At 39.9% G+C, this 22,704-nt stretch overlaps 1 protein-coding gene and 1 long non-coding RNA gene across 3 annotated transcripts; one reads left to right on the forward strand and one right to left on the reverse strand.

Annotated features, from left to right (window-relative positions):
* The first annotated feature begins 76 nt into the window (after positions 1–76).
* Positions 77–17,141, forward strand: LOC135263142 (arf-GAP with Rho-GAP domain, ANK repeat and PH domain-containing protein 1-like). 2 transcript variants are annotated; one of them, XM_064350809.1, is made up of 28 exons: positions 77–252; positions 370–439; positions 690–810; positions 1,310–1,476; positions 1,899–2,005; positions 2,190–2,383; positions 2,711–2,796; positions 4,150–4,332; positions 4,479–4,653; positions 4,779–4,913; positions 5,007–5,142; positions 5,773–5,875; positions 6,282–6,474; positions 6,590–6,635; positions 6,964–7,127; positions 7,424–7,636; positions 8,305–8,410; positions 8,783–8,930; positions 9,682–9,777; positions 9,841–9,912; positions 10,047–10,164; positions 10,368–10,481; positions 12,049–12,182; positions 12,882–12,964; positions 13,711–13,761; positions 15,664–15,727; positions 15,849–15,915; positions 16,274–17,141. In XM_064350809.1, exons 1-27 carry the CDS (start codon positions 92–94, stop codon positions 15,891–15,893), a joined length of 3,285 nt encoding a protein of 1,094 aa, XP_064206879.1. In that variant the 5' UTR covers positions 77–91; the 3' UTR covers positions 15,894–15,915; positions 16,274–17,141. The 2 variants fall into 2 exon arrangements, 1 of the variants encoding a protein (XP_064206879.1); XR_010332401.1 differs by lacking the exons at positions 10,368–10,481; positions 12,049–12,182; positions 12,882–12,964; ... (2 more) ...; positions 15,849–15,915; positions 16,274–17,141 and having other exon boundaries at positions 6,282–6,456; positions 9,682–9,912.
* LOC135263144 (uncharacterized) lies at positions 9,793–21,144 on the reverse strand. The gene is made up of 3 exons (XR_010332403.1): positions 20,938–21,144; positions 17,854–17,979; positions 9,793–9,873 (listed from the first exon to the last, which is right to left on the reverse strand). It is a non-coding gene; the product is annotated as an uncharacterized LOC135263144 (long non-coding RNA).
* Positions 21,145–22,704: the final 1,560 nt, after the last annotated feature.

Consider the following 22,704-nt stretch of genomic DNA (forward strand, 5'->3'; position numbering starts at 1 on the left):
GATGTGTGTGTGTGTGTGCATGCACGTGTGTGTGTATGTGCACAGGTGCATGTGTATTTATATGTGTGCGTGTGTGTGTGTGCACGCATATATGTTATTGCACTTTTTCTGCTTGGACAGATCAAGGCCCTCCATCAGTGACAGCATCTCTTTGTTCTCCAGTGGATCACTGTCCTCATATGAGGCAGACCTCAATCACCACACATCCCCTGTCATCAAGATGGGCTGGCTGGAGAAGACCCCGCCTCGAGGGTCAGTGAAGATGAGGCTTCACCCTCTCCATCCCTCTCCTTTGACTGTGCAGTGTCATTCTTCTGTGGCAGACAGGACTTTGTGATTGAATGGTTCTAAACAGTATTATGCCGGCAGGTCTCGGGGTTTCCAAAAGCGTTGGGTTAGGCTGGATGCAGATTACCTGAGATATTTCAAAAATGAGAAGGTAATTATAAATGATTCATGATCATCTTTTACGATTACAGCTTTGATTTTGGAGCTTGTTGAAGCAATTTACATGTGGTAGGACGCAGAGACACATTCAAATAATACTCATATGTACTCTGGAGCCATTAACCTGCAAAATTCATTTTGGCATTATGATAGTATAGAATTTTGATGAAGCTTTTCAGTGTATGTATCGCATAATGTGCTCAGTCAAAGAATATATGTCTCTGAATGTATCTGTCTGTCAGGAGAATTTCTCAAAGAAGATAATACCAATGTCCTCAATCAATGATGTTGTTAGAGCTGGCAACCGGAAGATGGAGGTGGTAACACAGCACCGGACATTCCATTTCCGAGCTCAGTGTGAATGTGAGTTTGGTGCTTTCTGGTCATCATCACTGCATAAGCCAGAACATATATACATATATTAATGTGTTATATAAGACTGGCTGGTGTGTTTTGTTTATCCCTGAAAATAAGAGTTCAGGCCTAGTAAGGTCTATAAGATAGGGTAGGTTGCTGTTAATTATTCATAAACCTTCCAAAGTCATCCTATGGAACAAAATACTTGCACACAGAGCAGAGGTTGTGTAGCACTTCCTATATAAGTTGCAAGGGCTGTTGAGCTGCATTTTGTTTCGTTCCTCATCTATCCTTCCTTGCACGTCACAAATTTAGTCACAAAATAAAAAGAACATTTGAGGGAAGAGAGCAAGGGAAGGGAATGTGTTAAAGTGAACCTGAATCCAGCCACATCTAATTTGTTTAGTTGAAGAGTTTTCCAATTTTAGCTGCATCTAAAGAATTTTAAGATTGCAAATGAGCCAGGTCTGATACCTGTGTGTTTTGGTTGCTGATTGTGTGGCAGTGGAGAGGGACATGTGGGCATCAGCCCTGGAGGATACGATGTGGGATCAGCGCAGTTCCTGGAGCATACCCCATTCCATCCTCATGCAGGGCCATCTGGAAATGCAAGGGCGCAAGTTATATGTGGTTGTCTACATAGGCAAAGTCTTTCTCTACGAGAATGCTGAGGTTAGTTAGTCATGTGCTTCTTGCCATAGCAACACACTGGACCAAGACATCAGTTCTTGTCCTGCTGCAAACCAACAGCTTTCTTAATTTGCCTTCTCAGAACTAGAGAAGGAAACTGAATTAATGAAGTCAAGACAACAATTGCATAAATTTGGTGGTTAAGTACCTCCTGGATAGCTTCCTAAAGTCTTTTGTCCCTGGCAAGCAAGATTCAGTGGCCTTCAAGAACCTGGAGTAATACTTAATAATGTAATTAATAATAATTAATAAATGCAATTAATAATGTATTTCCTTAGTCTTGTACTTCAAGGTATTCCTGGTAAACAAAGAAAACATGTGTCTTCTTATTCTAGCTTGTGTACCTGTGTGTGCATGTGTCCTTATCTGGTGAGTTGACCAGAAACTATCTTTTCTGGGGGCAGGAATTCAAAACAGGCATAGGTATTACCTCCATCGAGATGAATGTGGGGACTGTGAAGGACGCAGATCACCGGGCATTTGAGCTTATCACACCTTTCAAAACAATCCGGTGCGTATCCCCTACTGTGTAGAAATCCGTACTCCTGCAGGAGCCTTGGAACACCACTAGCATCAGTAGATGAAGGAAACACGAAACGCAGAACCAAGAGTAGGCACAGCAGGCTAAGTGGCCCAGATGTCCAGATGTGTGGGTCTATATTTATCTGCTTCTCACTCTCTGTCTCTTTTCACAGTTTTGTAGCAGACCAAGCAAAGGAGGAGTGGCTGGCAGCCATGAAAAGCTCCACTGAGGAATCTTTCTCCAATCAGGAGGTGCTCACAAGGATATGGTCTGAGGACTCCAACAGGTTCTGTGCAGACTGTGGAGAGGCCCTACCTAAATGGGCATCCATCAACCTGTGTGTGGTGGTCTGCGAGCAATGTGCAGGTACAGTGTCAGGATAAAACTGCCTGGCCCATGAAGACTTTTTATGTATTAATTGAATTGAGCGTCCCATATTACACCCACTGGCTTCTCATCCAAGTTGTTGTCATCACATATAGTGCATTGTATGGTCAGGCACCTGTCTACATCAGTAAGCTACTTTGTTCTTGAATTTGTTCCTGAAAAGTAGCCTACTATATCAATAAACCTTTACTCACTTACAATATTGTACAGACCTCCTTTTCATTATGTGACCATCAGTTTGTGGGAGGTAATTTTACACTGGACCCTGGCTTTATTATACTGGCCCTTCTTTCATTACACTTTCAGGAATACACAGACGTCTTGGCTGTAATATCTCTAAAATACGGAGTCTGGAAATTGATGTAAAGGTGTGGACTGATGAGCTTATTCAGGTGAGTTTGTCAAAGACTCGGTAGGTCTCTGGGTTTAAAAATTAACCAGTGAATTTAAATGTGTGCTATTAGTAGACGCAATGTTTCCCATACAATTAATTTGAGCAGCCCGCCAAAATAGATTTCCCCCCGCCCAAAAAGATTTGGTATTTAGTTGCTTATTTCTATAAGCAACACACATTTTTTTGTATTCATTAGTCCTATTTGTTCTTTTGAATGTCAAAGTGACATTCAGCTATCTCTCCTTTCGCTATGTGAGCCCTCCCCCCCCGTCCCTCTAGTAGCCGGCGTATGTAGAAAAGGGCAGGGAGGACAGTGCCTGTACATGAACATAATTAGAAGGACAGGAACAAATCAATAAAATTTAGCCATTGTGTTAAGCATCATTATTTGACATCATTTCCTCTACATTACCAAGGCATTAGCTAGCATTTGGCAAGCATCAGTGTTTACCCAGCTAATGTTAGCTTAGCTAATGAAAACGTTAACTTTTCACTTTTGACAGAAATGGGTGTAGAAATATTTTTCTTTAAAAAAAAAAATGCCTAGAGGAGGAGGAGGGAGAAACTGCACCACAGATAGGTTGCCATAAGATTACAGTTAGGCCTACTTACTTTAATTGAAATGGATGAAAATCATTGTGTTTAGAAATGAAGGACATTTGGTTTTAGTTTAGGTTGCTGAAATGCATTCTGTTTACTCTCTGTGTCACCAGTACAGCTTGACGCGAAGTGTCATACAGATTAAATTTTCATCTAGAGACTTGGCCAAAGTAACAATAAATAAATAAAATTGCCTACACAAAATATAAAGGTGCCTGAACACAAAATATAAACTCTGTCTGCACAGCAAAGCTTAATAACCTCTCAAGAGTGACAGTATAACTTAAAGGGGAATTACACTTTAAAACACATATGGGCTTATTTTATTTCTAATTTTCTCCTAATGAATGTGTCGACCTTCATTTTTTGATTAGTTATTTCATTTTGTTAATATTTTACAATGTTTTGTTGCTTACCTTTATAAATTCAGGAAGTAGACCTAGGCAGCATATCATTGCGCAACTTCAACGCTATGCTTTTCTTTGAAGAAGAAGAAAAAACCGGAAACTATGTGGACTTGCGCTAAAAAAAAATAGGTCCTTGTTTCTAACGTTAGACATCTAAAATGAAATAACTAATCGAAAAATGAAGGTCGACACATTCATTAGAAGGACAATATAAACAAAATAAGCCCATATGTGTTTGAAAGTGCAATTCCCCTTTAAGAAACAGTACAAACAGCCTTTTCAAGGTCAGGTATGATAAACATGCTTTTCTAATGCTAATTAAATTCTGTTTTTCTGTTCCTCAGCTATTCTTGCTTCTTGGAAATGAACGGGCAAACCTGTTCTGGTCGTCAAATGTGCCTCCAGGAAATTTTCTTTCTTCGTCGAGCAGCAGCGAGCAGCGCATGCATTTTATCGCTGCTAAGTACCAGGAGGGCAGGTTCCGCTGCCGCCACAAACTGTTCGGTCATCAGGAGAAGCTCAACAATGTGAGATTTCCTGTCCAACTGACACAACAGTTTCCAGTCCAATGCATTCCCCCTCTAACCTTTACCTGACATATACTTTCACTCTTCTGTTGCTTTGTATTTGTACTTATAAATCTCTCTCTCTCTCTCTCTCTCTCTTATTTCAGGCCCTATGTATAAATGTTCAGACAGATGATGTCTTTGAGACTCTGTGCTTGGTGTTCTGTGGTGCCAATGTACACTGTGACACACACTGCTCAGAATCTCCCACTCCCATCTCCCTGGCTAAGAGCCACAACCAGACACTTCAAGCTGAGTTTCTGTACCTGAACCAGAACACATGTGAGCCTGTCTACTACCGCCTTCATCCCATTCCACTGATGGCAACTACTGGCTATTTTTTGTTACCTCAGGGTAACAGCATGTTTGCAGTCTGAACTGAATACTCAATCTAGCCCTTTTTGCAGCTGTCCCAAGCCCAGAAGGCAGACATATATTCAGCAAAACTCCCAGTGCAGCTTTTCCATCCATCACACGGAAAGGTTATCTGTTCAAGATTGGCTCTGTGACACGGCCAGTCACAAGACGTAAAGCCAAAGAAGGTGAGGTAATTCATTTTTTTGTCAATGGCTGGTTGGTGCAATGGACAATTTAAAAAATATATTGATAAGATAAAACTGAACTTGTTATTTCAGAGTTCCGCCAGCGCTGGTGCAGCCTTACTGGAGAGAGTTTTAGCTACTACGAAAAAGAAACAAATTCCAACCTGAAGGGGGAGCTGAAGATAAAGGAGATTGCTTCCCTGGCAATCAATCCCCCAGAGACACATGGGTAAATAATATTTAAAACAGCCAAGGTCATGGTTTGATCTTGCTTGATCTTCTTGACAGTTGGTATTAGTATTCTGCGTTTCAAATTTAAAACGCTGGATTTCAGCAGCATGACAGTTGATTGGGTAGGTCTAACCTAACAGGGAGAGACCAGGTGATGGATGTTTCTGATACTTTTTCTGACCCTGGGTGCATCAGCTATGGGGTCCCACAGGGTAGCATTTTGGGCCCCCTCCTTTTCTTGCTTTATATTATTGATATGTCAACAGCTTGCTCATGCAAATGTATTCAATATGCAGAAAGACTCTCTACAGAGTTAACCAGAATTAGTCAGCTTTCAGACAATAAAATCTCCCTTCACATGGGAAAAACTGAATCCATTATATTTTGGTATAGAATTAAGCTTTCTGCATCCCCTGGCTTTATGTGCCAGTAATGGCCATTCGGTGTCCATTCTCAAAAAAATGTTGGAGGTCACTGCAAATTAAATTGAAATCAAAGCACACAAGCATTGCAAGCAGAAAATAGCTTTGTCTATTCTTTCCATTCCACAGGCTGCACTTTGTTCATTGTCTCTAGTTGGATTGTCTATAGTTTCTGTTAGCTCCAGCTTTCAACATTCTCATTTCAGGTATGCTCACACATTTGAGATTTTCACCACCTCTGGGCGACTCTACCTTTTTGGAGCAGATGACGCCCACACAGCACAGGAATGGATCAAGTCTATCGCCAAGGTAACTATTTTGAGAGCATGGTATAGCTAACGTTGTTATAAATATCACCCTTTAAACTAGCACATAGGGAGAATGATTTGTTCAGCACAATAAATGGGTTATTACTGGTGAAAAGTCCATGAACATTATTAAGGTAAGAAGTACCAAGCTGCCAAAATGATTTGACTTTAAGGGAATAGAAAACATAACAACAGCAATACCGAAGGTACGAATCAGAAAAATAATGTTATGATAGACAAATAATGATATGGTAAATAAGGTCCATAACGACATTTCATGCTGAATTAACATTTATTGAAAATCAATACTTATGTTTATCAGTAAATATAATGATTGACTGACACAGTGTCCCGATCATGCTACCATTATAAGAACCTCCAAACCTTTGGTTTCGCCTCTCCCACAGGCCATTGTCCCACCCAGTGCAGGTGATATGGCTGACCTGGACTTTAAGCGGATGGGGAAACTGCTTTGCAGGGACAGGCTGAATCTGCTGAATCCCCAGATGGGTTTCTTTGTCCTGGCGGGCACCATTCTCCATTCCTGCTTTGAGAATAGCGAGAGGGCAGACATTGACCTACGTAAGCTGAAGGAACTCTGTAAGTGAAGGTTCTGGGGAGTGTGGTCTTCTGTGGATGTTACGGAAAGCCACCGCTCATTTGCATTTGTATGGCAAATTGTATAAAGATCCACTGTATTATTCTTCCTTCTCAGCTGTCCGGCAGGAGAATGAGGTGATTGTATTGGTGGATAAATACAGGTGAGATTCAAATGCAATATGTGTATATTTTTACATCATAAAAATCATGATCAGGGATAATACATAGTTTGCATTCCTGTATCCAGCTGCAAAATATATGCTTACTGCATTAGGGTACTTTACTTTGATTCATGTTGGGAGATACAGGGGCAGGTCTAAGCCTGTTGGTGTAGTTATGAATTTTTTAAATATGAAATATTTTGAGACAAGATGTGGCAAGCAGTTAATAGTACTGAAATACAAGGAAGATGAGAAAGGTATGGGTGATTGTGGATTAGACCTGTAGATTATTTGTGATACTATGATGATGTGGTGCCCTCCCTGGCAGGACTCTGCACTTTGAGATTGAGCAAAATCTTGAGTTCCTGGGTTGGTGCGCAGCCTTTAAGCAATCAGCACAGAGCACAGGGAACACGTTAAGCCAGCAGCAGCTGACCCATTTGGACATTCCTGTGATTGTGGACTGTTGCATCAACTACCTCACAAAGTATGGTGAGTTGCATGGCAAAGCGCAGATAACATACCATGGCTCAATTTACCCCAGTTTAACACAAACTACCAACGTGGTCCCATTGCACACAGTACAGCACAGAACAACACGGCAAAGTCTTGCACAGCACAACCCTGCTCAAACCAGGATTAAAATGGATGTGATTTAGTGAATAATGGTAATGTAGCCTTACTAATGTATACATGCGTTTGTGCGTGTGTGTGTGTGTGCGTGTGTGTGGGGGGGTATGTGCATTTGTGTGTGTGTGCATGTGTGTGTGTATGTGTGTGTTTTTCAGGACTAACCCTGGAGGGTATCTATCGTAAGAGTGGTGTGAACTCCAGCATCACTGCCCTACTGGAGGCCTTCCGGCAGGACGCGCGCACAGTGTGGCTGCAGGAGGATACGCACGGAGTGGAGAATGTGTCAAGTGTCCTGAAGAAGTTCTTCAGAGATTTGGAGGATAACATCTTCACCAACGCAGCATCAGTGCATTGGCTGGATGTTACTGGTGAGCCCTAATCCTGCAGGGTTACACTGCCCACAGAGCCAGACTTATGCCACAGTGTGGGGTTACTTCTGAGCCCTCAGAGTAAACCATGTGATCTGAGTCTAATTTATTAATTCACATTCCGTCGCCATAATAGGGTTGCCAGATGTCAGGATTTCAACTATAATTCTGGTTTTCAAGTGATGTGTACATGTCCAGTTTTCAGTCCCCACTGGGACTCCCAATCCATGATCCATTCTGACAACTGCCTACTGCCCCCCGGTCCATGAAATGTTCTGACAGCACCCCACGTCACTTCCAACTGTGCATATTGTCCAGTTTTGATAAATTCTAAATTCTAACTCTGGAAACCTTGCGCCCAGTGGGGCTCAACTGTGGCCTTCTTGGAAAAGGGTCTAGGATACTTTGGTCATAATTTGTTCCAGGTCTCATTGCTGTGGAGTGAGGTCTTTATTTTCATGGTAAATGGTAAATGGACTGCATTTATATAGCGCTTTTATCCAAAGCACTTTACAATTGATGCCTCTCATTCACCAGAGCAGTTAGGGGTTAGGGGTTAGGTGTCTTGCTCAAGGACACTTCGACACGCCCAGGGTGGGGTTTGAACCGGCAATCCTCCGACTGCCAGACAATCGGTCTTACCTCCTGAGCTATGTCGCCCCTCACAGCTATCAGAGAGCAGAGCCAGAAGGTTGCACAGTACCAGTCTCTTTTATGCAGCCTGCCACCTGTCAACAAGGCCACTTTACAAGCGCTCATCAACCATCTCTACTGGTAAGGTTAGCCCCACAGTACTTACACATGTACTGTGTGTACTGTCAATGGTATCTGGTTTTTAGTATGCACTAAATGTGGATGAGATGTCATCTGCCATACAAGAATCTCCTTGGCAGAAAGATAAAGCCATTTGAATTCAACTGGAAGGAATGGGAATGGATTCCTCTCATTCATTTCTTTCAAGTATAAATGTGTTCTTGCTAGAAGTAGATGTATGTAGATCTTCATTATTTTCATTCAGTTTTTATTCATATTTACAGTCCTCTTTGTGTTCGCCAGAGACTTACACAAAATGGCTTTGTAACATAACCAGAGTTTTGAATTATTTTGATTAGGGCTTTGTCAACTCTGGATATGTTTTTGATGCAGCGTCCAGCACTTTGTGAACATTAACCAGATGAGCCCGTACAACTTGGCCATAGTGTTCGGCCCCACTCTCTTCCAGACAGATGGCAGAGACAGCAGTGCCTGCCAGGTCATTGAAGAGCTCATTCAACACTACGTGGCCATTTTTAATGTGAGTCTTCTAGGATATAGTTTCAATAGTAGATACAGTATACCTTTATTCCAGGGTTCTCAAACACCTGTCCTGGACGGGCACTGTTTTTGTGGTTTCCTTTAAATGAGAAGGTCTCAAAAAATGAAGTCAATCAAATAAATAAATCAAATAAATTAAGCACTTAAATTTAGTCCTGAAACACACCAAAAAGGTTGAGGTTGTAATCTGTGCTATACACTGTTATTTTCTGAATATAAATATGAACAATAAATACGTCAATATAAAGTTTATTTGCTATAGGAGGATAAGTGATGTAATCATTGGATTATTGCATGAGAATAGAATAACATTTTTTTTAAAGTGTAAAGCAATAGTTTTTGAAATGGCCATAATTTTGGGAATGGTGATGGTTTTCTGAATGGTCAGAAGATGGTAATAATTCTAAGAGGGAAGCAGCTATGATAGTAATGGTTCTGTGATGGGTATGTTTTGAGGCAATGTTCTGGGTTGGGAGAGTTTTGAGATAATGGTGTATCTGGGATGTTAATATTTTAGCACTGAATAACTATAATACGATAAATATGTGATGGTAATGATCCTGGGGTATTAAAGTTCTAGATGGTAATTGTTCTGGGGTGGGAATGTATGATGCAAAAAATGCAAAAAAGTCTGAATGAAAATGTTTTTAGATAGTAATGATTCTGGGATGCAAATTTTGTTGATGGTTCTGGGATAGGGTTTATTAGATGGCCCTCTTTCTGTTCTGCAGGTGGATGAACAGCATCTGCAGACACAGCTCAATGAGATCAAACTCATCAATAAGGTGTGGGAGGATGTGCCAGAGGTAAGAACAATGCTACAGAGCGTTTTACAGTGTTGTGAGAACAATACATTTCACTCCATGTATGACTGCTAACTGTGCTTCCAGATTCCACCTCCACACATTTTCTGCACTGTTTACCTGGAGGAGAAGGAAGAAAGGGAAGAACACCATATCAAGGTGGGTGCCCACTGACCGTTCAACTCATAAACTGAAACGTCTGGGTACAGATCTTGCACAATTGATACAGGAAGGCTGTTTGTACAGAGCATGAAGGGACGTGTGATTTACACTGATAAATTCCTCATTTTCAGATTTCAGTCGCCATGACAGCTGCCGAGCTTATTCTGGAGATCTTGGATAAGTGCAAAATCTGCTGGAATGAGCAAGAGTATTGGAGCTGTTTTGAAGTGAATGAAAGTGAAGGGACAGGTAAGCAAACACATTACCCATTAAGTGGTCTCACTTTTCAAGTACAGCCTCATTGCATTTCTAATACATCTGTGATAGTGACATTGGAAAAAGCCATTGCTAAACCATAACATCTCAATAAATATTCTTAGTAAACAACTCATTAAGAAATGGTTGAGCCCTGGATAAGAATATGTCAATGCTTTATTCTGTCACCCCTCCAGAGCGATTGCTGCACTATCAGGAGAAAGTGCTGCCTATCTGCTACTCCCTGGGGCCGGAGAGCATCCTGTTAGTTAAGAGAAACATATTTATGAAGGCAATGCTGAATTACCTGGGTATGTACAATCTACAAAGGCATGCTCATTTTATGTATGCATAGCTGTCTATTTTAAATACTTGGATACAATACTACTCTATTGTAAATGCACCAAGGTCTGTTTGGTGTATGTAGCAAGTGTATGTTGCAAGGGGAAACTAGCAGTGATCTTAATTGAATCTCATGTGGGATGCCTGTGGACCCATTGGACCCACAGCTCGTGGTGTACTATGGTTATGATCCAAATGAACTGGGCCACAATTAGTGGTTCTTCTTTCCTCTCCAATATCTATTATATTTCCTTAGCTAAAATGCAGCAGCAGCTACTGAGCTGAAAAAATTGAGAGATGGCTATATCGGATGGTATTGAGTATTTTGTGAATTAATCACTGTCAAAACCAATCAGTCTAAGGGAAAGTGTTCTGCCTCCTCAGTTTTCAGCTCAGTTTTCACCACTGCTGGAATGTATGTTGTTTTATAGTGTGTATATATCATTGAAATGGCAAAATTGAAACCAAACATTAAAAAAGGAACACACACAACAGGAGCAATGCAAATTAATAAACTGAAATACCATTAGAGGGGATATGAAAACGAGGGAAGACAAAGCAAGCAATATTATTTTTGAGGAAATGAAACATTGTGTGACCTGAAACAAGTGAAAAAAGGAAATAATCTCTGTTTGTGCTTCATTAATGAGGAAAAGTATAATGTGCCAATTAAAGAGTATATCATTGTTTAAGAAGTGAGGGTTACTGTGTCTTATAAAAGGTATCTCTGTAAATTGAAAGTCACTCTATAGACTCTATATATTTATTTATCACATTTTCTACTAAATTGTCATATAGACATGGGACATTAGGTCAAGATAAAAAGTCTGATTGTAGAAATAATGGTACAGCTGTGGTATCCCCAAGTGAAATGCTCTCAGTGGCTTCATAAAGACAGATTTGCTGTATAAGTGAGCAGGATATGTAGATGGATATTTCTGGTATTTATAAAAAAATATCTGATAACCTGCCATCTTTACAATAGGTTCAGTAAAGAGCATTTTGGGATTAGTGGTCCAAAGCAACACAAAAAAAAACCCTTAAAGTAACTCAAAATCAGCTTGTACAGTGGCGTTTGATATTATGAAACTACTCTGTTTCCTATGGTGCATACAACCTAAGAACACTGTCATCAGGGAAAGATGTACCAGCATGGCATAAAAACTGAAATGTATGCTTATAATTGTGAATAAATGCTATTAAATTAGTCTGTTCATATTCACTGCCTCTGGAAACCTAATGTCGTTATTTCAGGTGCATTTTGCTGCTTTAGACTACATGCCACTGAATGCCTTATATCTGCCATTGTAAAGCCAACAGGTCATCAGAAACCACTTTAAATATCTATAATATTGTTTGTTACACAGTAAAATTGTCTGGGCCAATCAAAATGAAGCTTAAACTGAAATAGTAACATAAATGCCACAAGAAATTGAACTACACATTTAACTGCTAATGATAACTGAATTTATACTAGATTGACTGGATAGTGACAGAACATGAAATACGAGTAATATTTCTTGGAATTTTCTACAGTTGCAAATGAGGAAATGAAAAAAAGTGGGGTGATGAAGTTTCGGGAGGAGCGGACTCTTCTAGGCCGGGGAAGATTCCTTGCTTGCTTCTTTGTCCTCTTGGACACCTCTCTCATGCTCCTCAAGGAAGAACACGTAAGAGGGGGGTTAACAGTTTGATTTGTTTGTTGGATTGTGTTTTTACTTGAGCAGTCTGTTATAGAAGTCTCCTTTTTTAGTGCCCCTGTGTGATATGCAGGTGCCTGTAGGTGGTGAATTAGTCAGTATAGTGAGTAACGCTATCCCTTTGCAGGAGAGAGGGCAGTCTGCCCCCTATTTTTGTATTTTTCTGAGTTACATGCTCAGAGTGTCTGTTTGTGTCTGTACTGCGAGGCACATATTGAGAGTGTGTTGGTACTGTGAGACCAGGGCTGGTTCTCGGTATAGGTGACATAGGTGGTCGGCAAGGGCGACAGCTGTCCTAGAGGGGCGGCCAAATGGGTCCGCAATCGCTTTCTACAGCACCAATCACTCCCCCACTTCCCAGTCTGCATTCCCACGTAGAGCAGCAGAAATGCTAAGGATGTGCCTGTGTGAGACACATACTGAGAATGTCTGTTTGCGTCAGTACTGAGAGACACATACTGAGTGTCTGTGTCAGTACTGAGAGATGCATACTGAGAATGTCTGCTTTTGTCATACTGTGTGTTTTCTTTTGACTTATCCTATGCAAGTGTGCTTGTGTGAGTGAAGTGAGACCAATGTTATGTGTTTACTTGTGTGAGTTCTGTAAGGTTTGTTGAGCGCCTTTGTCTGGGCTATATGTCACAGGATGTCGTCTCTTTCTCCTCACAGAGTATTCGGCCAGAGAAGGAGTGGCCAGTGAAGTCCCTCAGGGTCTGTCAGGGCATAAAGGCAAAGTTGCAACCACCCACAAGGTAAGACTCTGGCTTGGTTCTGCCCCTTTCATTGTCACCTCAGTGCTCGGGCTTTTGGGTGGCATGTTTTTTACAGATAACTTTGAATAGCCAGTCTTAACATTGTATTCTCTGAGGTACATTTATGGCAATCAAAAAAGAATAATAATTTAATATAATTTAAGCATTAATAGCTACTACCTCCTAGTGACAAATTTGAGAATACTTTATGTTACTTAGTAATTCACGGTGAGATGCATTGCAAAATTCTATAACTTTGACAGCAGAGGGCAGTCTAATTCTGTCAATCTGAGTGTCTGGTTCTGAGCAGATAGTTCACCGCATATTCCATCATAAGGAAATGGTAAATGGTAAATGGACTGCATTTATATAGCGCTTTTATCCAAAGCGCTTTACAATTGATGCCTCTCATTCGCCAGAGCAGTTAGGGGTTAGGTGTCTTGCTCAAGGACACTTCGACACGCCCAGGGCGGGGTTTGAACCGGCAACCCTCCGACTGCCAGACAATCGGTCTTACCTCCTGAGCTATGTCGCCGAAATAAACAACTGTCAGATAAACTAATCTTCAAGAGCTTGTAGACACCTTGTACTGCAGTACAACAAATCAAACATATTTTAAGCTGTATAATTCAGCAACATATCCTGTGCGCAGTTGCTCCAGTTCTCTCTGATGATCCAGTTAAAAAGCTTTGATCTGGTGACATCACTCTGACCTGATAATGAGCATTGCTCCTGTTTGGTGACAGCTGGGGGATGACCGTAGTATGTGAAGATGAGAAACAGCAGAATCAGCGATGGTGAGTGTCTGATTACTCCAGAAGGGAAGTTCACTGCTAATAATAATAATAATAATAATAATAATAATAATAATAATAATAAAAACGTATAAACCAGAAACACAGGGCCAAAGTACCTGAATTTATTTATCTATTTATTTATTTATTTGGAATATTGTGTTTTGATGATGGTGGTGGACAGCGCCGTCTAACACGTCGGTTCAAAAATAGGTGTTCAATTGGGTTGAGATCTGGTGACTGCAAACGCTATAGTACATGATTCACAGCATTTTCATATTCATCGAGCCATTCTCGGACCCCTCGTGTCCTGTGGATGGGGGCATTGTCGTCCTGGAAGAAAGCACTCCCATCAGGATAGAAATGTTTCACCACAGGATAAAAGTGATCACTCAGAATAACTTTGTATTGATCTGCAATGACCCGTCCCTCTAAGGAGACAAGTGGACCCAAATCATGCCAGGAAAATGCCCCCACAGCTTATAACAGAGCCACCAGACCCCCTCATTGTAGGGGTCAAGAATTTAGGCCTGTACCATTCTCTTGATGTATTTCATACATGCTCTCCCGCACTTGTTGAAAAAGACTCATCTGACCATACCACTTGTTTCCACATCTCTGTAGACCAGTGCCTATGGTTTCTGCAGCACTGAACTCTCAAATGTGCATTCATCTTTGTAATGTGGGGTTTATGCACTGTAACCCTACTATAATATCCCTCTCTATGTACCTGTAGACAGACTGTCATTGCTGACACAGTCGGATCACATCCTGCATTGACATTCAGTCACAATGAGTTGCTCTTCTGTTTTTCCTTAGATATTTAAACACTAGCCAGTTGCGCAGTCTTTGTGACTGAAGCTTCTGCCATTCGTGCCCCAATAATAAACCCTCTTTCAGGTCGCTTTGATCTTTTCCTCTTGCCATCTTGATCCAAAATAAAGGTAACCTGGGCCTGCTCAGCATTTTTCATACATGCTACAGAGCATGATGGGACATTAATTACTTAATTGTATCATTCAGCACACCGGTATGGAAGCATTTGAATTTGTTATGTTTCTCCACTGATTTATTCAGGTTTTTCCTTTCATTTGTCATCCATCTTTGTATACCTCAGTAAATTCGCTTTTTTATACTTTAAATGTTTATATGTATGGATATTTTTCACGGTGTGTCCAAAATGACTGACTGTGAATTTAACACTCCCTTTTAGAATGTTGCTTTAAAAAGAATCTCCACCATGCTTTCAATTCCAGCCATACCAGCTACACATCACAAAAATATGTTCCGCAAACAAAATAAACAACAGAGAAAATAAATGGGTGATGTTTAGTTTGTTGCTAGACAAAAGTGGTTGTTATGGGGCTAGCCATGCAGGTTCGGCTTTATTGTGTGCCAGAATTGCATCCATTGCCACATACGATCGGGAGGTGCACTAGTCCACACCCACTATAACTGTTGTGCTCCTTTAATTTATTATTAATTATTTATTATTTATTTTATTATTAATTATTATTTCTGTTCACAACACTACTTTGTCATGTGCGTGCGACTGTGTTTGCACCTGTAATTTCCATTGTGGAAAGAAGCTGTTCCTACACGCTGGCTTCTGCCTGCCATCGGCTGATTCTTGACAATATTTTGTCTTTAAATTCAAATTTGACAGAAAGAACACTCTACTTTTGCACACAGTCAAAACTAAAGGTAACAGACATTTTTATTTTATTAATATTTGCATGCCCCTCCAGAACCAGTCATGCTGGTTAGTAAGCTGAGTCATGTTGGGAAGACATGTGATGACGTCGGTATGACTTGGCTCAGCACAGCAATTTAAAATGGCCGTAAGGTACGGCTGCTTCTGGGAATACTGGAATATTCTCATTATATTTCTACTTCTTTGCTCAGGTACATATGCTGTGAGACAGAGATTGATATGATAGAGTGGATGGCCACATTCCTGAGTGTTCAGGTGAGAGCAGAGAGAGAATTGTATTTTACAGCAAATGACCACTACAAACCTCATTTTAATTCATTATCTCTCTCTCTCTCTCTCTCTCTCTCTCTCTCTTCTCTCTCTCTCTCTCTCTCAGCATAAGGGCAATGTGTGGCCAGTGGAGCACATGAAGGTAGAGTGAATCATCCTCCTATTTGGCTGTGGTCAGTGGAGCAACTATAAATCATACTAAAATGGAGTACAATTACACACAGCTAATAAAACATTGCAGTGCAGTCAGGCACATAGGATCATTAGCAAAATATTTATTTGTAAATGGATTTGAATTCAAATTATACTGCAATGAGAATAGATGTACTAGATACAGCAAAATAATATATACTCATTATTATAATTATAATAATGAGTACATGTATATCATTATTAACTTATCCCCAAGGAAAATTAGTGAGGAAAATGAGGAAAAAATGAATGTATCCACAGAGAACTAGTGCTCCAGGGCAGCACATTTTGTTATGTGTAATGTGTGAAACCCTCTCTGCTGTCACATTGTCCCTGCAGTGAGAAGCAGCCAGCAGGAGGCAGTGTGGAACCGGGCCAACATTCCCATTACCCCAGGGACACAGGATCTTCACACATCTCTTAAATAATATACAGTAGCAAGACATGAAATGAGCGAAACCTACATTAAATATTTATAACTACGTGTGTGATGTGAAAATTGTTTTATGTTCCTATAGTAGTGGTGTCATGTGAAGGAAATTTACTAGTCCTGATTCTAGCCTGGCTCAAGCTGTCACCATGGCATTGTAAGTTGCCATGACACCTGCCTCAGCAGCCAGCATTTCAGTGCACTTTTAATATAATTTTCATGTTTTTGTTAGGGTAGCATATCACAAAGTTAATGTTCCAAGTGTTTATCTTCTTTGTAAATTTAGTGGTGATCCATTTGTTAAAATTTTGCCCATTGGATCTGCGTTTCAGGATGTTTGCTTTGTGACAATGGGGCATACAGTAGAAATGCATTTGATAGGGGCAAATGTCAATGAAACAGCATCCTGCTATCAGTTAATAAAATATTTCTTTTCATCTGCCTTGCAATATGCCTAATTTAGCATATTTTCACAAAGTTGGTCACATATAATTCTTGTGAGATGCACGCATTGCACGTGACATAATATATTTTATGGAATTTGAATTCATTGTCTACATCGGACCTCTGCGTGATTTGCAGTGTCTCAGAGATGCTCAGGATCATGGATGTCCTAAGCCTGGAAAAAACAACACTAATAGACACCTCCATTTATGCTAGAATGTTATGGCAAATATAACTAGAGAATTTTATGAATAATTTTTTCTATTTGTAAGCAAAACAGTTACCAAGACAGGTGTGTTGAAATGTTGTGTTGTGAGATTAAACAATAAGAATGTGGCACCAGGACTATTTAAGGAATGGATTTATCTTATTGGCAATTGCAGATATTTACAGTAGAACCTTAATACAACAATGCAATGTCAATAAATTAGTCAGGTTTTGCCTCCTTGAATGTTTGAGGATGACCTACTGTGTGTGAAGAGGCCAATATGCTCTGGGAATAGAACATGGTCATGGTGATTACAGAATTCAGGGACAGAGAGCAACAGGAAGGAGGCTACAATGCACCTTTTTGCTGGACTAAAATAGACCTGACCTTAGGGGTGTACTGTTCTAATAAAATGAGAAAAAGTCAATCTGTTGCAGCCTGAAGTGTAAATGAGTAACCCCATTGCACAGAATGTTTAAGTGAATAAAATGGATAATGAGATATACTTTCCATATATTTTCTAAAATTAATGACATGTCAGAGAGAGAAGGAGCGAAAAGTGTACAGGGGCTTCTCAGGACAGCAGAACATAAAACTGGCAAGATGACCGGGTTGCCTAAGAATACACTAGAAAGAGCCAGAAGAATATCAGTTTTCCACCATGCACAAATCTGTTGTAGTGGCTTAGCATGCTTCTATTTATCAATATTCTTGAAACTGATTCCAAAAGAAAATATGTTATACTCTGCTTTAAAGCTGGAGAACCTTACATAAAGAGGCCTAGTCAGTAAAACACTAACCCTTGTACCTGTAATCACAATCAGTGTTTCTACTCACCTCTAAATCCACAGAAGCATACATTAATTCCATGCTCACTTCTTCCTGGCTGCAGTTACTGCTCTCAGTGCTCACATCATTTGTACCATTCCCATGGCAACCACATTTCAGCATGAAAAACCATCCCTGTAAATAGTAAGGAATTTTAAGAAAATCAATTTTCAGCATTGCCATTGCTGAAATAGCTCTCAGAAGCCTGAAGAGCATAAAGGAAGTCAGATTGAGAAATGAGTCGGGCCATTGTGGAGTGCGGTCGATCCTCATCAAAAGCATCACGCTTGCCGTCTCCCCACCGGGTTCTGTATTTTCAGGGCCTGATTCTATGAGCCGCTCGGGGGAGGTGCAGCCTGTCAAGGACCATCATTATGAGGAAGATGCTGGCAGCAATGCAGAGGAGCTGAGGACCTGAATGAACATTTAACAATCAGATGGCTGGGGAATAAATTACCGGACCTCTGTAAGAGGGCTGATTTTGGTTCCACTCAACCCTTCTGGCAGAATTTAGTCCATTTAGTCAATTAGCTGCATGCAATTAGAGTCTTTTTTCAAAATGCACTGCAGTAAAATTACTAACTGAATGCAAGATGTGAATGTGACATTCAGATTTGATTTATCATTTGCATACAAGTTTATTTTTATTTTTTTTATAAAAGTGAAGGGTGTAATGATTGGCATATTGAAATAATAAGGCGCACAGTTTGGGTCTGAAACCAGCATACGTGAGTCCAACCTGTTTGTCCTTTTGACCACATTTTGATATAAAAACTGGGGCCGTCAGGCTGTTCTCTCCCATGTCAGGCCATTCACTCCACTCTACAATCCATCACTTGATCATAACTTGCCAGTCGCATTAAGGAATTTAATAGTGTCTGTGAACTGATCCAGATCCAGTGCATGTGAGCAGCATATTGACAGCTTTGTAAATTAAGGAGACCTGAAAAACTGGCTGGAACACAGCCCTCCGTGAATAGAGATGGACAGATTGAGTGTTTTTAGGCATTTCCTTTGTCACAAGATATTCATTTTTTGCAGGTAAAGTATTTTCAGTATTTTATTTTATACTGTTCTTGCCTCTGTGAAATGGTGGCGGTAGATCTACTCTCTAAACATCAGGCAATGTTTTAGTTGACGGCTCATATAGTCACTGATATGGCTCAGCATGCCTTTGACCAGATGCAGCATCTGTTGAACATGCTGCTGAGCTGCCGCCCAAAGACACCTGGAGAAATGTACGTAGACACATTTCCTTGAAATTTTATTCAGATACACACCTGAATAGATTTTGCATCTTGTTGCTGGAAAAAGCTTGGCTTTTAAGTAGACATTCATATTTTTAATGCAAACATTCTTCACGGTATGAAACTACGCACGACAAGTGAGAGGTTCATTATTGTTTCTAGCTTATCATTTTTGATTGGTCATTCTATAACAGGAAAGTGAATATCACTCAGCAACAGTGCGCAGAAGATTTGACATTCAATATTTACATTTTTATATTTAAATAAACTGATCTGGAAGTCCTGGCCATTGGATGTGTCCACATACACAACAAGTGTTAAATGTCTTAATTATGACTAGAGCCCGACCGATGCCAGATTTTTGGGTCCGATGCCGATCCCGATTTTGGAGAGTCCTAGCCCACCGATTACCAATGTTTTGACCGATATTTTGTCAAAAAGTGCAACATTTTCAAATCAATTTGAAGAACTTATATTTTATTAAAGTTTCTATATTTAAGAACATTTAACTTATAAGCAAACAAGTAAAAATAAAAATAAACACACAAAGAACTTTTTAGATAAAAAAAATGTAAAGGATGATATTAAATTAAATATATATATATATAAACACCATCTTTAAGTGTGTGAAATCAAAATAACTCCACACCTTGCTTTTACTCCTTTCTTTTCCGGCCATCTATAAAAAATTATTTTAAAAAAATCAGTTTTCCAGTTTCAAACATGTATTTTTATAAATATTATTGTTGTTGTTGTTGTTATGGGGCGACATAGCTCAGGAGGTAAGACCGATTGTCTGGCAGTCGGAGGGTTGCCGGTTCAAACCCCGCCCTGGGAGTGTCGAAGCGTCCTTGAGCAAGACACCTAACCCCTAACTGCTCTGGCGAATGAGAGGCATCGATTGTAAAGGGCTTTGGATAAAAGCGCTATATAAATGCAGTCCATTTGTTATTATTATTTCTTTGTATCTATTCTCAGTAAATTAATTATATTTTCTTATTTTATTCCTGCTACATGATCTCAAAGAGTAAGACTTTATCTAGCGAGCTTCCCTGTCCATAACAATTCGGTGGTGAAAATAACTACAATGCGCTCTGACGTGACTAGATGACACACTCGCTTGCAATAACGCATTCGCTATTGACACAGCCTCATTATTTCTTATTATATATCCTCAGTAAGTTAAATGAATTATACTTTCTTATTTTGTTTCTACTACATGATCTCAAAGAGTAACACGTTATCTAGCGGAGCTAATGAGTGAATCAAGTGTAACGTTAGATGAAATTAAATTGACTGGATGAAATACGTGAAAAAAACTACAATGCGCTTTCGTGCAGGTTACCTGCGCTAACTGTTTTGATTTTGGTTGATTCACTTCTCCAACAGCAATCCTTCTCTCATGTTATCACGACAAAGCTAGATAAAATGGCTTAAAATGATCCACGTTAGAAGTGTTTTATCAGCGTTTTTACTGTCTGGTTATCTTGCTACGATGACGCCTGACTAGATGACACACACGCTTGCAATAACGCGTTGTCTATCGACACAGCATCATATAGTAGCTAATATCATCTCAGATAAAAAACAAAAACAAATGTGTGATGCATTCAATCACCATTTTATTTTGGCTGGTTATTTATTTGAAAATACAGCGATGCCCTCTGGAAATGTAGATCCTACGCTGCTTATGTGCTCACTGCCACTTCATAAAGGCTTGCTAGCCAGCTAGCTTGCTAAAGTGAACCAAATATGTTAGCTAGCTCGCTCGCTTGATAATGAGGATTGATAAACATAGTGGTCGTATAAACGCATTTAATTAAAAACTTTCACTAAATATGCATACCTTTATTGTGGCAATCGAATCTGTGCAGACAAGTCTTGCAGTGGAGTATATTGGATGAGGCACGAGTGACAAACGTCTTATTACAGAAGTAGCGCGTCAGCTGCTGCAGTTCACACTTGTATTAGAGCTCCCTCTACTGGATAATTCTAATAAATAGCAATTACAACGTTCGAACATACAAGTACAGATAAATAATCAATGTTTTTTTTTTTGTTGTTTATTATACTTATTTAAAAATCGGGACACATCGGCTGCATAACTGCCGATCCCGATATCGTCAAAAAAGTCAAATAATGGCCGATATATCGGCCATACCGATATATCGGTCGGGCTCCAATTATGACTGCCTAAAGCATAATTAATTTGGATGCTACTATTCATACCAGAGTGCCTGAGCTGGGTCAGACACCAAGGAGTTGAATTTCACTGGGAAAATGAGTGCATTTCACTTCTGCCTCAGCCTGCCGTAGATGATACTTGGATCTGTAAGAATACTTGTTTTCCACCACAAGTGCACAGACAGCGTTCAGTGCCTAAATACTACTTTATGAAACAATGAAAAAACCATTATGTAAACTTAACTTTATTTAAACCTATCTACTCCAGAACTGAAGGAGCTAAAGCAGGATGAGTCATGGTTGATTATTTTTCCTTCTGAGGTACTGTTTTCACAGGCTCACTGCAATAATTGAATTTGCCCAGGAGCTAATGAATGTCTTCATTACAGGACAACAGGACCTGCCTTGGAGGTTACCAATGAGACTGGGCAACACAAACACAGGTTCATTTGAATTCTCCATAAAGCCCAGTCAATGAAAATTGAAATCAGCTGTTGTATAGGACCATCAATAAACAGCAAACATCAATAAGGAGGCATCGGGGGTGATGATATTAGATAGATAGCAAGCTGTATGGAGCCACACTACTGGCGGAAAGAAGATAACCAAGTAAAACCGAGATAATAATAAATGAATCCTATTCCAGTGACACCAGGGACTACAGGTGTTCCTTTGCCACTCAGATACTTCCTCTATTTGATGTGTTTGTGGGGATTCTTACACCATACATGAGGAATGTATTAGACAATCCCTCTATCTATTGTTGCTCAGCTTGTTAAGCTGATTTTTGCATCAGCATTCATTTAGAGCTGCCAGAGTACATAAGACTTATGTAATCAGCTTGACTCCATTTGATTTTATTTAAAGTATCTTTATACTTTTTTCACATGTTTTTGTGTAAAATGTGCAGAGTATGTTGTATTGATAACACGTTTTAGTCCCAAATGAAAGTGTCACAATTGAAAGATTCTAAAAAACAATATGGAAACTGTGCAAGTGGCTGTGTCATACATAAGAACATTTCAAACCTTATGTAAAATTTTAGCAAGGAAGCTTTCTGCAATTTGACTCAAGTGTTAAGCCATTTAACTCAGCCCTGAAAGCCCATATTCTTCGGGATGTATAGTTAAATGAAGACAAACAACTGTGCTACTTCTCTGTGCATGCCACAAGAGAAAAGCTGTCAGGGGTGGGTACGGGATGGACCCAAAAGCAGAGTAAAAACAGAGGTTCCAAAAATGGGGAAACAAGACTTTAATAAAACAGAGAACAGGGAAACAAAGGGACTTGCAGGGCAAAAATCACAAACAGAAATCCTCAAAAATTTACAAGAAAACAAAAATACAAAAATCCAAAAACGAGGGAAACAGGGCAGGCAGGGCACAGGCAGACAAGCAACAGGGAAACAGGAATCAGGCCAGAACAGGTA

Source organism: Anguilla rostrata, chromosome 9 (genome assembly GCF_018555375.3).
Source record: "Anguilla rostrata isolate EN2019 chromosome 9, ASM1855537v3, whole genome shotgun sequence".
In the NCBI taxonomy this organism is placed as follows: domain Eukaryota; kingdom Metazoa; phylum Chordata; class Actinopteri; order Anguilliformes; family Anguillidae; genus Anguilla; species Anguilla rostrata.

Excerpts from the sequence above, each read along its gene's own strand:
- LOC135263142 (XM_064350809.1), top strand. The coding sequence starts at position 92 with ATGTTATTGCACTTTTTCTGCTTGGACAGATCAAGGCCCTCCATCAGT. Across the intron at positions 4,914-5,006 it reads AAGACGTAAAGCCAAAGAAG|AGTTCCGCCAGCGCTGGTGC; the intron begins GTGAGGTAATTC and ends TTGTTATTTCAG. Across the intron at positions 10,482-12,048 it reads GGCAATGCTGAATTACCTGG|TTGCAAATGAGGAAATGAAA; the intron begins GTATGTACAATC and ends AATTTTCTACAG.